The 17,157-nt window shown below is 38.3% G+C and overlaps 2 protein-coding genes across 5 annotated transcripts in view; one reads left to right on the top strand and one right to left on the bottom strand.

The window, feature by feature from the left end:
- Window positions 1-261: 261 nt before the first annotated feature.
- Window positions 262-3,503, bottom strand: IMP3 (IMP U3 small nucleolar ribonucleoprotein 3). The gene is made up of 2 exons (XM_070733051.1): window positions 3,372-3,503; window positions 262-1,958 (listed from the first exon to the last, which is right to left on the bottom strand). The coding sequence occupies exon 2, from the start codon at window positions 1,938-1,940 to the stop codon at window positions 1,377-1,379; it is 564 nt and encodes a 187-aa protein (XP_070589152.1). The 5' UTR covers window positions 1,941-1,958; window positions 3,372-3,503; the 3' UTR covers window positions 262-1,376.
- A 1,609-nt stretch (window positions 3,504-5,112) lies between these two features.
- Window positions 5,113-17,157, top strand: part of DLGAP5 (DLG associated protein 5) — a 34,410-nt gene continuing 22,365 nt past the window's right edge. The window contains exons 1-8 of one of the 4 annotated variants that reach the window (XM_070749654.1): window positions 5,113-5,261; window positions 8,164-8,386; window positions 10,713-10,900; window positions 13,311-13,388; window positions 13,966-14,065; window positions 14,364-14,468; window positions 14,888-14,958; window positions 16,026-16,297. In XM_070749654.1, coding sequence (XP_070605755.1) covers window positions 8,170-8,386; window positions 10,713-10,900; window positions 13,311-13,388; window positions 13,966-14,065; window positions 14,364-14,468; window positions 14,888-14,958; window positions 16,026-16,297 — 1,031 coding nt within the window. In that variant the 5' untranslated portion in view covers window positions 5,113-5,261; window positions 8,164-8,169. The remainder of the gene's footprint in view (window positions 5,262-8,163; window positions 8,387-10,712; window positions 10,901-13,310; window positions 13,389-13,965; window positions 14,066-14,363; window positions 14,469-14,887; window positions 14,959-16,025; window positions 16,298-17,157) is intronic. The other 3 variants (XM_070749663.1, XM_070749678.1, XM_070749670.1) reach the window with 3 other exon arrangements.

Raw genomic sequence — 17,157 nt, 5'->3', positions numbered from 1 at the left:
TTATTTGCTTTTACATTGATTCCTATGGGAAAAATTGCTTCTACTGTACTTAAAAACTTTTCTACTTAAGAACTTGGTCACGGAACAAATTAAGTTCTTAAGTAGAAGTATCACTGTATCATGTCCTACAACTCATAGAAACATACCCAGAATTATGGGATCACCATCTTATTCCTTATGGAGGTAAACTAAGATATTGCCAGATGCTGTGTTATTTTAAATGAACTGAAGAACTGCACTGAAAGTAAACGGACACAATACTGATATTCCAGTCATTTATCCTTTTAATTTAATGAAAGTGATTTAATCACTAAATGTTCATGTCACCTCTTTGCCAAAATTTGACTTCTAGTTGCTGCAGTCAGTTTCTGTTGCATCATTTCAAAATACAGATCAGAGATGCATTTTTCTGCTTTCTACTACTACTTTACTACTATATGCCAGAATTTAACTTTTTAATTAATCATTTAACAACCAAAGGCTAAATCTGTGTAAATTTCATCAATTAACTTTGCTAGCAATAATAGAAGATTAATGTAAATCCTTAGCCTTAAAGCATCAATCCACTGGTTCCAATCTGCAATTTATTAATACAATTTGGGAAGCACCTTTGTTTTAAACTGCAGAAAGCTGGGAGTAAATTTTAGAGATTTTACAGAGAACACAAAGATTTTAAATAGCTTTATGCTCCAAAACTGAACTCAAAATTAATGTTTTGCGGTATTACACATTATAACCATAATCAGAGCAAAATTCTTTCCATTATTGTAAATGCTGTGGATAAGATAAATGTACATTCATTAACAAGTTCAAAACCTTAAGTTCTAGCCAACAATTTAACATTGGTATAACAGCTTATACACTAATAGAGAACATGCTACTATAGAAACAATATAAAGTTGTTGAGATGCCAAGAAAAAAATTAATCTTAAAATAATGACTGCATAGATTTTGTTGTAGGCAGCCATCCAAATCTTGATCAAAAGGGAATAATAAAGTCTGTTTTAATTAAAACATTCTAGATGGAACAAGATTAGACACCATCTTCTGGGAAGAGGTTAGATGCAATCCAATTATTAATCTTTACTGTGATCCAAAATGAAATCAATAAAAAGGAACACACAGGATGTTTTACAAGATGCCCATAGAAAATTCTTGTTCTCCATTTCTTTCTGATAGAAACCCTAATCATGTAGTTATAAAAATTGCACTCCATCACAAAAGGGTGTGGTTTGGCTGATAGTCTTGTATACAACTATATACTGTTTGCACAACTAAACAAGCAAAACAAATAAAAGACTGAAATGTATTAAAGCTAACTCAGTTACATATTTAAGGTGTAATCACACAAATGGTTAACAAAATAAAAGTTGTTCTTAACAAATGAAGTCAAAATCATCCCGTTCCTGATTGTAGTTGAGCACATGTTGTCGGATACGAGAGGAATCGGTCCAGGTAATAAAGTCCTCCATGGCCCTGGTGACCAAGAATGCAGGGTCTGTTATAACTTCTGGTCCCACCCGGATATGCCCCTGCTCCACAAATGTCACAGCAGATTTCAGGTTTTGCGCCATACGGAGCTTTATGATCAGACAAGGCAAACGGCGACGGCAGAAGGAAGAGGCTGAGACTCGATCACACAGCTCAAGAGAGCTCTTAGAAGGTATCACACCCATGGCATAAAGTTTGTCCAGAAGAGCAGCAGTGCTCCTAGCGCGGAAACCTGCTGATTCAGGTACATCACCCAGGTCTCTGATCCGGCGTGCTAGTTCTCGAACAGCCCGACTAAGCTGATTGTAGCGAGTGTAATCTTCCCTCCGCTGTATACGGAAACGACGAAGCACGCGCAGCTCAGCTAGGTTGCCTGATGCAGCTTCCCAATTCACCAGGTCTAGCTTCTTGAGAAGCTTCTCCTCATGGAATTTCAGTTTGCGCACCATGTTCTTCTCTTTGGTTACCTCAAGGGGAGAAACAGATTTAACTTATTTTTACACACTATGACATGCCTTCAAAAGACCAAGACTGTTCTAAGTTCAGGATGAGAAACATGTTCTAAAAACAAATAAAAATAAACAATAACTGCTGCTCATCCGATACCAGAAGTGATCAGGTTTCTATCAATGCAGCTGACCATTTGTAACCAGACACTTGAACCTTGTGAAAAAGCTCCACTTTTTACCCACAGATCACAATTTAAGAGATTTTTTAAAAAAGTTTATTTTATTTTCCGCTTCAAATTCTTACAAATATCATTGCATATACATCTCAAAAATATTCATAATTACATAATTGCAAGTTTCTTGACAAATCTTTCATAACACCCCTGTCTTATTAAGTTATCAGTCTGTATTCATTTTTCTCTTTCTCACTCCCCGTCTACGCTCTCCACGTCTCCCAGCCTTCCTGTCTATCTTCCTTTCCCTCTCTCCATCCTTCCTTCCTTCCTTCTTCTCTCCACCCCACTACCTTCTCAAAAACTACTTCCTCTCTCTCTCTTAACCTTCCCTTGAGTGACTTCAGTTGAAATTAAGATCTTCTATTGAGCAGACTGATAATAATATTGTTAACCAGATTGTATTTATCATGGCGTCTCTTCTCATACAACATCTTTAACAATGTTCATTCTGCTTTATATTTTAATCATTGGTATACACTTTAAAACGGCTATTTACCCTTTCCTTAAAAATTAAGAGATTTTATACAAAATCTGGAATTAGATTGATAGTACTGCATGTATGGTTCTTTTATGATATTATTGTTTTGTTATATTATTGATTGTGTTGTGTATTTTGATCGCATTTTTACTATTGTTGTAATTTATGTCTCTTGTTAGCCGCTCTGAGTCCGTTTGGAATGAGAGGCATATAAATACAGTCAATCAATCAATGTTATAATAAGTTAAAGCGAAGAAAGAAAATACCTGCACTAAATCTACCTTGAAAAGATGTTGAAGCAGTTTAATGCACAGTTTAGTGCACTTATGCATAGTGCATAAGTGCACTAGAGTGCCTTTCGTCCCCCGTCCTATTGCTCTCCTATATCTCCTATACCTTTCTTCTATTCCTATCTGTTCTTCTATTCTTTCATTGATATATTTTATTCCTATATCTTCTCTTCTATTCTTTCTTAGATATATTTTACTATGAGTATATCCTCTATAATCTTCATTATGTATTTTACTATGTGTATACCCACTAAAACCCTCATTGTGTAATGGACAAAATCAATCAATAATAAAATAAATAAATAAACAAACAATACTTAACACGCTTCTTTGGGAGTGGGCTCCCTTAACTTCCGGGTGCATTCCCTCCCCTCCCTCCGTGTTTGCCTATCCAAAAAGCGACATCTGCTCATCAAATTCTACTTACCCACTCGTTAACGCAGAGCCGGAACGTATAACACGAGCTTCCCACGCGAGAGAAAGGAAGCAGCAACGGCTTCCTGTTCTGGTCCCGGCAAGTCAGACAAGCCCCCGTGTTTTCTGAGCATAGACTTATGAAACAAGGGAGATGGGATTCACACCGGTCACTTCCGGGTTGCCTTGCGATTTTCCGTAGCATGCAACAGCAGCCAAGGGGGAAGCAAGAAAGGCTGAAAGAACGTTTACTGCAATTCTATTAAAATCATTATTCATAGAATATTACAAAATTTGGAGTAGATTGTGTATCTTGGTTAGAAAATGGAAATAAAAATTAGATAAGAACATATAGATATCTATATGCATGTATGTAAGAGAATGTAAAAAAAGAGATACTGTATGTGTGTAAATAGTAATGTAAATAATAATGTAATAATAGAGTAGATTAAAAATTAGAATTTAGATAAATAACTTATTAGTGATAGTGGTAGGAACTCGCTTGTAATGAGGAAAATTGCGCGTTTGTTTTATGGTCTTTTGTATTGTTTTTAATCTTGAAAATGCTTAATGATTTTTTTTAAAAAAAAATCATTATCCCCAGCCTAGAATCTGTTTTGGGGAAGCAATTGGGAGGTGGAGTGATTATTTTGTCAAGTTTTACGAAAGGTCGTTCCAATCGTTAGGTAGCTTCGAGGGGCAAGCAATAAGTAAGCACGAGAACAACAGCAAGAAAAAAAATCTGCCATTCCTACGACGATCCAAAATTGCTTTTTTTCCCCCAAGAGGCAACTGGACTCTCTGATTTTTGAAAAAAACCTATCTGAAAGTCCACCTGTGTCTTGAAAAAAAAAAGCACCTTTGCGACAACCATGACCTGGATGACTGAGAATCTCCATAGACATTCCGATGGCGAGGAATCATAAAGCCCTTATCTGATTCCCTAAAATTAATCGAGCAGAATTGGAACCAAGGGGCTGAACAGTGTGTTTTTTTCAGCAATCAGAACGACCCCAAGTGCTAATTCTCAATAGAAGAGTATAAGAAATGCCGCCCCCCCCCAAAAAAAAACCCCTTCCTAGAGGGCTGAAATACTATTCTCCAGTTAAGGAAGGAGAAAATTGATGGGCTGCAACTTTCTCACAATACTTAATACTTATTATTACAAGTTTTTAACACTTATTAATACTTATAATAATAAGTTTTTAATACTTATTAATACTTAATAAGTATTAATACTTATTTATTTTATTTGTCTTATAAATATAGCATTGTATTGTAGTATGTTTAACATAAGTATAAAGTAGAGATAGAAAAGATAAAAAAGACATTTGGACAGGAACGGTAGGCATAAAGGTGCACTTATGCACGCCCTTTATTATTATTTATTAATAATAATAAATAAATAATTATTAATAATAAATAAATATTATGAATACTTATTAGTCCCTCCCTCTGCTTTTTGTAGTTTACGAGTGTTACTGTCATAGTAACATAGTATCGCAACGTTTCCTGCCTTCAATTTCTTTACGGCCAACTGCTCACAGGAAAAAACGAGAAATAACAGCATAACCCGAAAAGCAGCAAAACAATCGAGATAATGAAATCTTCCAACCAATCCGGGCACTGCGGAGGCTGGACCTTTTTAATTAGAACGCCAATAAAAAGCCCCGTAGCGTCATCCAATCGCATCTCTCCCATGGGAGACGAACTGGCGTCAGGGAGAGTAAGAATCTAGCCAATGAAAAAGCAAATACTGTGGTCTCAACGGCCAATCGGAGACGGGAACAAAAAAATTTAAAACCGGAGCTCTGTCCACGCCTTGCCTGGTCGGTTAGGCTTTGGAGCTCGCGCTTGGATCTAACGGAGAGCGGAGTTTGCGGAGTTTGCGGTTGCCCTTGAGGTATGGCGACGTCCCCCAGGGACAACTCAGAAGGGCATGTGGGTTGGGGAAACGTGGTTCGGGGAACGTGGGGATGGGCTTTGGAGTCGGGGCGGAGGAAGACCATGTTTTCTGGAGAAGGACAGAGTGGAAAGGGACCTTGGTGGTCTTCTAAGTCCGATTATCTGCTCACGCAGGAGAAGACTGTAAGGAAACTCCGGGATTAAAGACAATTTATCACTGAACATAAATAGCTGTACATCACTTTTGGTGGGGTCTGTCATTCTGCTTTGCTCTGAGAGGCAAGAAAGAGGCTCAGCTCGATAAACTGTAATTCCAATGCAGCAATTGCATTCTTCTGATGTTTGAGTCGTGTGTTTTGCATTTGAAGTAGTTCATGGTTTGTTCCACAGTCAGCACCTTATCATGTCTTTAAGTCTTTCCCAAAGTGTGGTACACATAGCCCCAGGGGCAGGGCCGCCGATAAGCCAGTATTCCTGGTACTGGCGTCAGAGGCCCGGCCAAATTGAAAAATTGGGGGGGGGGGCGGTTTTGGCCCGCCACCGTGTGCCGGCCCCTGGCGCTGAGGCGCCTTCGCCCAGAACAATTCAATTAGCCGCCGGGAGACCCTCTCTGCCATCTGCTCCGCCGGAGAAAGAGAGCAGCCTGGGCCCACTGAGGGACGGAGAAGGGACGGAGCGGCGGACCCCCCCAGGAGAGGCGGGTGCGGGGACTAGATGCGCGGAGACCTGAGGTGCCACAGGCGGCAGCCAGGCAGCCTTTACCGCGGGACACAGGACCCTCCTCCGGTAAGGTAATCCTCCCAAGGGGTCTCTGGGTCACCCCGCGGGGCTCTGGTACGGGCGACGTTTGCGGGGGGAGGGAGGGCTGGACGGGACGGGGGGAGTGAGACAGCGGGAGGTGAGGGGGGGCTGGCGGGCAGGAGGGCTGCGCTGGTAGCTTCCCACAGGGGGGGGGGGGCTGCCAGAGGGGCCCGGCTGCAATCGAAGGGAATGGCTGGAGGGCGAACGATCGGAAGGAAGGTCGCCACCACCCACAGGCGGCCCATTTCCCGGCTTCTCCATTGCCGTCTTGCCAAGGCTGGAGGCCCCGGGCGACAGCAGCGGGGGCCTTTTTGGAGCAGCCTCCGCCAGGAGGACGAGGGCAGGCAGGCGGCGGCTCCCAAACGCTGCAGATACAAAATCGGGCAAGAGCAGCCGGGCGGAGCTCCTGTGGTCCTGGGAAATGGGAAGGCTGCGGCGGGCAGAGCAGAGCTAGGCCGGACTACTAGCAAGAGGGGTGGGGCGGGTGTATGTATGTATGTATGTATGTTCCTGCCCTTTGCCAGGATCCCAGTTCGGTGTAACCCTAATCAAAGTTTGATAGAATATCCTTTCTCCCAATACTGTATATTGGAGAGTAATTGATTTCAGGGAGGGAGAAAGAGGCAGGCAAAAGGGTTCTTTCTAACCAAGGTTTAATGGACTCCGGACCGTGAGAATGGGTATGCTGGAAAAGACATCAGCTGCAGGAAAAGCTGCACATATTTCTCGTTAGGTTGAAGGGTAAAGAATTGAGATCGGTTCTGGGTCATTGCAATATAATATAATGGAATGGAATAGAATATAGAATAGAATACAGAAAGGAATGGAATATAGAAGAATTCACTTATTCTATTTATTTATTATATTTCTATGCCACCCCTCTCAAAGCTCATCCGTGCATTGATAATGATACAATTGGTCAGCAATGTATATCTAGTTCATGTGTTTTGGGGGCATTCATAAAAGCGTGGGGGCATGGGTCCAGTGCTTTTCATTGCAACTAGCTATTTGGCATTTCTTGGTAAGGTCACTGGAGGTCTTTTGACCCAATTGTCTAGTTACTGTTCTAGATTGTTAGAGGTACATAGAAAATAGTAACTAAATTTACTAAATAAACTAAAATAGTAACTATAATTATCAAAGATGTAGCAACTATCCTGTGATAAAAGCAGAGTGGATAAATATTGATGATTTTTTTAAAAAAATCAAACAAATTGGATTAGTTTATTTAAATTGATGGTTTTTTAAAAAATTAATTCAGATTTCTTTGATTTTTATCAAATTTATTGTTATAAAATGCTTTTGGAATAAAAATCTATCTAAGGATAGTTTTCTATTTAAGATACATTAATACATTCAGCAAGAAATGGAGCTTAGTTGTACAGCATGAGACTGTATGTTCTGCAATATACAGCAATATTTACATTTTTTATAAACTCATTCAATGAATCTAAGCTCTGCAAGCTGAGATATCATGCACTGCATTGATGCATCCGCACAATTTTACAGTAACCATGAGATAAATCATAAAACAATGTCCATGAATATTCCTTACTTGCATTGTTTTGCAAATCCATGTAGTTTGAAGATAATTGTATTTGTACCACCAGGTTCTAAGTGTGAGAGGAAGGGTAAGCAATAAAAATGAATGTGAAACCTTCTAAGCAGCTTATAAATATAATATTAAAGAACACCTGTCATTTCAGATCGAACAGGCAGTACCTGTTAGCGGGCATCCATTCACCTGCTGCCTACTATGTCCCTTACTTTGTTGTGTCACTGCCACATCAGCAGCCATCCCATTAAACTGAATGGAAGTCGAGGAGGCGCTGCGGGACAGAGATGACAGTTGCTCTTTAAAAATTATGACTTAAATCCAGTTGATTTTTACTGATGATTTAAATCAACTTGATTTAAATCAAACCCATTCTGGAAAAAGGTTATATTGCTTGGGGTATGGCAGTGGCACATTCTGTTTTTTGTTATCTGCATGAATTTACCAATATGTACAGACACAAATTCCTTATCAGTAAAATTCTCAGATGGCTCAGTGGAAGATGTGTAATGTAAAAGATTTCTTGCCTTTATTTTATATCTAGATTAAGATGGCTACTAATTTTTCCAGTCGATACAAAAAAGATCTGAGTATCGATGCGTTGAGGACAAAACTTGTTCTCCAAAAATGTATAATTCAAAAGGAGAATAGACATAAGGAGTTTAATAAGGGCAGGCAATTTGGCCAAGTTGATGCGAATCAACCATCAAAAGACGACGCTCCTTCTCAGCTGGGCAAAAGAAGCAAAGCTTGTGCGCCAAAGCCAAGTAAGTAAAAGCTTTTTAAATATTAATCAAGAGTTGTTTTCAGTTTTTATCTTTGTTGTCTTTCCTAAGTTTACTAAGTTATTTTATTATATTTTTCAATACAACAAGTCTTCAGGCAGGTTAAGAAAAGGTTTCATTTCTAAGTCTATCCTTGAGCTGAATTTGTACCTAAACTGTTACGTGGTGAAATGTTTCTCTTATTATGAACTGCTGAAAACAGGTGTGCACAGACCCCGAGTGGGATGGGAATTTCAGGTGTCTGCAAATGGAGAGAGGGCTCTGCCTATGACAGTGATGGCGAACCAAAGGCACACGTGCCCTATGTCAACTCCAGCATACATGCATGTGCTAGACAGCTGGTTTCCGGCCTTGGGGAAGGCCCTTTCGCCCTCCAGAGGCTTCCCTGAAAACCCAGAGTGCGAAAAACCTCCCAATGGGCAAAGAGAAAGGTCATAAAAATGGACTTCCGGTTTGCCCGTTGTGCTGTTTTTTGCACACCGGAGGCTTCATAGAAGCTTTCTGAAGCCCCAGAGTGTGAGAAATGGCACAATGGGCAAACCAGAAGCCTGTTTTTCCCAACTTCCAGTTTGCCGATTTGGCTGTTTTTTCACCGTCCCAGGCTTCAGTTTAGGGTATGTGTGCATGCGGGGGGGGGGGGAATGGGTGTTGGCACGTGCATGTGTGCTAATACATGCACACACACCCTTTTGGCACGCAAACCACAAAAAGTTCACTATCACTGTTCTATGGCAACTTGCCATGGAGGACTCGGCATGGCCTACTCGCCGTTGCCAACTTGCTGCAGCCATTTCACCATGGAGCAAGAGTTACACTAATATCCAGGACAGTGTTTCCCAACCTTGGCAACTTGAAGATATTTGGACTTCAACTCCCAGAATTCCCCAGCCAGCAAATGCTGGCTGGGGAATTCTGGGAGTTAAAGTCCAAATATCTTCAAGTTGCCAAGGTTGGGAAACACTGATCCAGGAAATAGTGGGATACAATTATTAAAGGATGCCAAATGAGGGACAAAATGAAATGTGAATGGCAAAGATTAAAACAATTTAAAATTTGTTTTAAATAATTAAATTGAATTGTTAAATTGTCCCGCAGTGAGTTGCCCTGCGGCAAGTTGGCCATGGCAAGCTTCCCCTTGGGGAGTTGGCTGTATGGGGCAAGTTGTCCCATTCTCCTTTGAAATGCTGCATTGAAGAAATAGATAGTGCTGTGCTTTTCAGGGATAGTCTCCCTACCTGCAGGAAAGAGATGCAGTGTGTGTGTGTGTGTGTGTGTGAGAGAGAGAGAGAGAGAGAGAGAGACTGCCTTGCTTCACCACCTTTAGTACTGGGGCTGTCCTTGCATGCATCTGTCTTTTTCTTTTTGAGTTGAATCTCACTGCCAGTCAACTGTCCACTATTTTAAGTACGTCAGGCAGCCCATTCATATCTAGTGGTTGTTTGTAATGCAGAGGTTCATAGCCTGGGGACTTTCTGAACTTTTTAACCTGTTTTGGTTTTAGCCTACACTTGAATTAAATTTGTTTGAAAATTGACAGTTAACATGTTTGTAAATTTGGAAAGGATTTACATGCCATTCAGTGCAGAATTTGCAAAGTTGTAGCATCTTTTAACAGTTTGTTGTTTAAATATTTATCACAAAGAAAGCCCTGTCCTCTTGAAGCAATTCTTATGTTATGTGTCTAATGTGTAGAACGCTTTTTCCCTTTTTATTCTATTCTTGTCCCCTGGACAATTGAGATCTGCTAGGTTTAATTTTTATTCTTCTATGCTATATCCAAGCTCTTAATTGTCTTTGGAGAGAGGTGGCATACAAGTCTAATAAATTATTATTATTATTACTATTACTATTATTATTATTATTATTATTATCATCATCATCATCATCATCATCACCACAACCACCAAATTCACTTTGTTTCAATTCTTCTGGAGAAACTTCTTCATATAAGTGTTATTAAAACATGGTGTGCAGAATATGATTTGGCATTTGATCTGATCAACATAGACAGGGATTCTTATTTCTTGTGTTCTGGATATCATGCTATTATTAAAGTAGCCTGGAATTTTCTTGTTTTTTAGATATTGTTTGCTATAGAACTTACAATATAATGTTTTTCACATATATCATTGCCAACATAGATCTTTCTGTGCACTTTGGGTGTGTGTGTGTGTATTGTTTATCTAATTGTTGGACATTGTTTTTATCTCTTTTTGTTTTGTGTCTACTGTTCTAACTACTCAAGATATGTTTTAATCTTGATCTCACACTTTACGTGGGATTTCAACTCGCATATGTTCAATTTTAGATGTGGCCAAGACGCGTGAGCAAGAGCGCCTGAAAATGCTTCACCGCTACAAGAGTGAAAAAGAACTCCGCAGGTTGAAGGAGCAGAGGGAGAAGCCTGTTTTTAAATGTGGACAATTCAAACCAGAGACCCCTGCTTTTCTCACAAAATTATCACATATTCCTGTATCAAACAAGTCAAAAGAGAAAGTAAGAATAATTTAATACTTAAGCTTAACTCTGGTGCATCTTGTATTCCTTTACTGAGTTCAAGTTGTCTGAAACAGTTACTTCATATGTTGCATTAATAAAGCATGAGTTGAACTTCATAAGTTCTCTGAACTTCTTAAACTTTTTCCATTTCTTGTCCTTCTCTATTTAGAACTGGAAACTGGTTTAGAAATTAATTTGTCTGTGACTGTTGAAAATTAGGACAGCACTGTGCAAAGGGACTTATGACCCATGCCTAAAGTTATGGTTATTGTGGAGCCTCCATGTTCAGATAATTGCAGTCTGGAAACTTGGCAACCCATTTGCATTTACAATAGGATGCCAAGCATACCACGATCATGTGATTACCATTTGTAGTCTTCCCTGCTGGCTTCCCCAGAAAGTCAATTGGAAAGCCAACAGGGAAGGTTGCAAGCTTCTGCTAGCAGGCCAAAACCTTGGATGCTATTTGGAATGCTGACATCTGCTGCCTGCCAGGGAGACTTCCTCTGGTTTCTAGGGGCAGGCTGAAAAGGATCTGTCCTAAAATCATAGCAGGATGTTAGCATTAAGTATAGTTGCAGGCTCAGCCCAGGGTGTTTGCAGCCAGTCCCTTGGAACCAGAGAGAGTCTTCTTGTATCTGGGGGCTGGATGTAAGCGCCCCATGCTGCAAATATCCCATCGATTTCAGGATGGACTTTCTTCAGTCAGTATGGAATCATGCACTAAATTGGAAGAATGAAGATACCTTTGTGACCCCTCATTTCATTTCTCCAGCCCAACACATGAGTTCCCTCTCAAGGTGGTAACCTGCCTGTCCTTCGGCAGAGAGCTCTTTTCCTCCACTTAACAACTCACATAGTCATTTAAAGCCTGCAACTTGGAGAACTATTAGACGTTGAGTAAGCAGACACATGGGCATCTTGCTTAATGACTGCTTTACTCACAGCTGAGATTGCAGTTCCAATTGTAATAAATCCAAATCTAGCTGTAGTTTAATGGATAATAATAGCTTCTATGGACCAGAAAGGGAAAGGGGATTTGTGTATAAATTAGGAAGGAAAGATTACATGAATATAAAATCTGTTTACAATAGCCAAATCATGATCTTCTTGTTATGTGAGATGCCATAATGCTCATCAGAATATTCCCAGGAAAGGCAAACTCTTTAAATTGATTCCTTATCAGATTGCCTTATTTAAACTCAAGAGGAACTATGAATAAGTTTCTAATTTTCAAGTTAAAGGAATGATAAATAAACCTAAGATTGGCTCACAATCTTTTTTCCAATCACTTCCAAATAGATAGAATGTGTTCCATGAAAGCAAATAGTCACTTGATAATCTGCTCTGATTACATTATCAGGCTAGGAAAAAGCAGTTTCTCTATGATTAACCAATTTGATCTTTCTATTTGAAGGGAGTCTAGAAGGAAAAATTCTACATGTTCTGTGTTAGATGGCTTCTCTGGTTTAAATAATGCAAGTTTCATTGAGTTATTTTATACAAATATTTTATTCAGTATGTACAGGTGTTGATATAATTTGGTGAAATGATTCTTATAACTCATGTGGTATTCAGCAGGTTCTGACCAGTCTTGGAGAACCGGTAGTGCAAATTTTGAGTAGTTTGGAGGGTCATTAAATACCACCTCTGAATGGCCCAGCCCCCATCTAATTCTCTTCCTCCCTAGTCCCAGCTGGTCAGGAGGAAATGGAGATTTTACAGTATCCTTCCCCTGCCATGCCCACCAAGCCACGCCCACAGAACTAGTAGTAAAAAAAATTGAAACCCACCATTGAATTAATCCTATTTAATTTTACATTGCACTATATTTTGTACTATTAGATTATGCTTTATGTTCTGTTACTTTAGATTTAAACTGTTGGGGAGGACAAATTAATTGAAATTGCATTTGACCATGAATTTGATTCCATGATATTGACCAGTAATGAATACATATGCAAACTATAGGGACTTTTATGAGAAAAATGCCAAGGTGCATATGTAGGTTACTCAAAATAATTGGAAGAAATAATCACCAACACATGAAAGGGGGCATTCTTTATTATACAAAAAAGTCAAAAAATTGGTTGGAATGAGATAATTGAGCAGTTTATATGAACTTAGAATTGTTCAGTATCCTTCATATTTATTTTAAATATTTTATTTCAACATTTTTATAAATTGGTTTTGGAGAACTCCCAAAAGGCACATATTAGAATATCAATTGGTAGTCAAGTAATGATAATTAACAAAATAAATAAGCAAGAGCAAAATAATACATTTAAAAAGTTGCATGAGAATTCCTAATTGCTTTTAAATTGTTCCAAAAAAATGTCTTGCTAAAAGGTACACATATAATATGGAGATTGGAATTTGCTCATTCTTATTTCTGGATTTTTTCTAGGAAGCTCCAGTTGTCATGCGAATGACAAGGTCGAAAACAAAACAGTTGCCAGAACCAACAAAGGCACAGTTATCATCGGTTTGTGTTACGTGTTTGTTTTTGATTATAGAATAGAATACAATAGAATAGAATTCTTTATTGGCCAAGTGTGATTGGATACACAAGGAATTTCTCTTTGATGCATATGCTCTCAGTGTACATAAAAGAAAAGATGTATTTGTCAAGAATCACGAGGTGCAACTCCTAATAATTGTCATAGAGTACAAATAAGCAACTAGGAATCCCCGCACTCCAAAAGCAGAGTGTGAAGAACAGGATGGACATGCCTTGCCAGTTTGCTATTTCCCTCTAGGATCCAATCATCTTTGCAAAAAGCCCTTGCTGCTGAAAATGGGGTCCTGGAGGGACACATTTTTAAATGTTCACTCTTGTTACTGAAGCATTTTTTAAAAATGCTCACGGTTTGATGGTAGAGATTTAGGGCACACACCAGATAAGCAAACAGATTTTTAAAAGGCTGGATCAAAAAGAGGTCACTGAGGGAGTAAATGGCTAATCAACATCTGCTTATTGGTTGGAATTAAATGAATAACAGTGTGATTATTATCTTATTTTAAAAAGAGGTGTGTTTTTATATTTATATTTCTTTTTTTAGGTTGCATCCAGCTACACCAGCAAGGTCTGCAGTCGGCAGGTAGCTCAGCAAGAACAGAAGCAGATCTACATAGACAAGCCTTCCAAAAAAGAGAATAAAGGTCTCCATTCTTTGTTTTTATTTAAAAAGGGTTTTGGTGATTCTTGTGAATTTTAATGAGGAAATAACCAGAAGTTGGTATGGCAGTTTCACACCGCTGTAGAGCAGGAAATATATGATAATTATAATATGAGCTCTGCAGTAGTTTTAATACCAAAATAACTAGAAAATCCCAGCCCTGACCAATTGCATAAAATGATCCAATCAACTTTGTTTCATTTTTGTCCTGTAAAAAAAAAAGACACTTGTCCTTGCCTTATACACAGAACACCTAAGATTTTAGCTTTCTCATTTTTCAGAGGTGCAGTCTGCCATCCCAAAAATCACGCATGGAAGAATGACAAGAGCAAAAGTGGCAGCTATGTCAAGAATACCACAAGCATCAAAACCAAGTATAATTTCAGGTGGGTGAAATATACTTTACATGGCCAATTAAAGGTAAACCTTTCCTTTATTCAGATTCGAAGTCTAATGACATGAGCACAGCCATGCAATTTTCTTGGTTTTGTCATTGCCTACTTCTGGGATGTTATTTCAATTTCTCAGTTTTGCTTTCAGTTTGTGTATTTTTGACGGTTTTCTATCCAATTTATAATTGAGCATGACCTATTAAGTGCAAATAAGATCATCTGGTTGATGCCATCTGTTTGATAATTTTGCTGTAGGCTTTGTTGAGTTGAATTCTGATTTTTATTACACTTCCAATGTATTTTTATCTCTGCTTCTATGAAATAATTGTCTTTTATTGCTTTCTGTTATTATTTTGAGTTCCTTGTGGCAAAAAAAAATATTCTGGAATAATGTTCAGTCTGTTCTGTTTTAGGTAATCTGCCAGAGAAAAGAGTTAAAATTAAAGAAAAGCCACAGAAAGTGATAGGAAAGGAAAATATGACAGTAAGTGTGCTTTTTCACAGTATAATTGTATTTCTTTTTTCATTTATATTGTAGTATCATAGGTATGGTGCTATTGTCCCTAATGGCAGCTCAGAAATCCAACTGTAACTTGCCTAAAATGAAATAATGGAAGTTTTCCTGATTCAACTCATCTGAGTTCAGGCAAATCATGATGATGGAAATATTCCTCAATTGCTTGTGGTTGTTTTTAAAAAAAAATAAATTTATTGAATATATACATTAAAAACAGGGTACAGAAAAGCAAAAGGGATATATATAATATACATTCTAACGTTTATAATTTACTTATATAGTACACGTAGGTGGGGAGGGAGAAAAGAAGAAAGGTAGGGGGTTGGGAAAGAAGGGAAAGGGATATAAGGGGAAGGGGGATGGGAAATTGGAGCAAAAGGGGAGTGGTAAGAAGAGAAGGCCAGCGTTAGAGCTGGGGCTTTCATGCTTTGCGGCCTGTGGTGTGAGCACATAGGTGGTGTAAATTTCCCTAAAGTTTTGTCCATATGTTTTTGATGTAATTATTAGTGCCAATACGTATCAGTGGCAACTTCATATAAGGAAAATCATTACAAAATGTTCTACAGATGGCACTTGCCATCTGCTAGACTTGCAAAAATGTATCCAAACCTATCACCACTATGTTGGAAGTGCAGGGAAAAACCAGGTACATACTACCACATCTGGTGCACATGTGAAACCACCCAATAATATTGGTATAAAATCAAAACTATGCTAGAACAAATTACTTCCCAGATCATCCATGCAAAACCCAAACTATTTTTATTAGGAATCATAAGACTAAACTTTAGTAAAGAAAACAGATATATTATAATTCACATTATTACAGCCGCAAGGATTTTATATGCACAATTCTGGAAACAAGAAAAAAACCCAATTGCTTGTGTTTTTTAAGTTAGTTTTAAAATGGATCATATTCTCAAATATGAGCTAGAGGCATATGAAATTGGAATGTTATCTGTTAATATTTTTCAGGGGGGGGAAACTATGTACAAGCGTGTTTAAATGATAAAGAAATCACTTGTGTGTTTTAGCAGGTAGCGTACCATACAGATCAAGATATTCTAATGGAACAAAAGAAAGAAGTGTTGGTGCCCCAACTTGCTGAAAGCAGTGAACAGAAGGCCTTTCTTGACAAACAAAACCTGTCAGCAACCCGAAAAAGAAGCCGTTCATTTGCCCCTCCGAATTTTGTCTTTCAAGCTCCCAAAAGCTTGTCTAATTACAAAGTGAAACCAATGACGCCTTCCAGTGCAGATGAGTTCTTATCACCCAATCTTTTCTGGAGCCCCTTAGAAAAAACCAAGTAAGGATGTCCTACTTCAGACTTTCTGATGAAATATTTTATGTATCTGTTCAAACTATTGATTTCCCTCACCCTCCCTTTCTTAATACTGCTTCAAATTCAAGCTCAGATACAGAGAAAACAGTAAGGAAGATTATTATTATTCCAATTTCCTCACTCGTTAATTTCCAGTCCTTGTTCCTGTTGCAATTAGTTTCCTCTTAAAATGCCTCAACTTTACAAGGCTGTATATGAGGATGTCTTTCAAATGGAGATACCAAATCAAAACAGTATTGGTTTCTCAGATGGTGCAGTTATTTAACCTAATTTTGGGAGTATACCTGTATTAAAGCTAAGCAGAGAGAAGGAGCAAACTTTGAATTCAAGTAGGCATACAAAAATAGGACTACAACATTGATTTCATTCTGTATCATTAAGTTGTTTTGAACACCTACAGCCTTTTCTGTGATGATCTATCTCTAGCCTGTTCTTTCAATTTTCCCTATTCACCCCAGTATGAGTCCATCCATCTTCTGCTGGATTTCTCTTTCTTTCTACCTTTCCCAACGTTAGATCCTTTTGTGTTAAATGATAGTATAATGTGTAGCTAATCCACAGTTAAATTCACAGTCTTAAGACTGGTGGAAATCTAATACCGTATTTTTCAGAATATAAGATGAACCTTAGCTTTGGGGGAGATCAATAGGAGAAAAAAATCTACCTACCAGATATTTATCTGGCTAGCATCCTTAGTCTGGTCACCTTATTTTATTTTATTATTTTATTATTATTATTTTTTATTATTATTATTATTATTTTATTATTATTATTATTATTATTAATTTATTAATATTTTATCCCCTAGCTAGAGCTGAAAAAAA

Source organism: Erythrolamprus reginae, chromosome 1 (assembly GCF_031021105.1).
Source record: "Erythrolamprus reginae isolate rEryReg1 chromosome 1, rEryReg1.hap1, whole genome shotgun sequence".
Classification (NCBI taxonomy): Eukaryota; Metazoa; Chordata; class Lepidosauria; order Squamata; family Dipsadidae; genus Erythrolamprus; species Erythrolamprus reginae.
The sequence above is the reverse complement of the archived record's forward strand: the minus strand, read 5'-3'. Positions and strand labels throughout refer to the sequence as shown.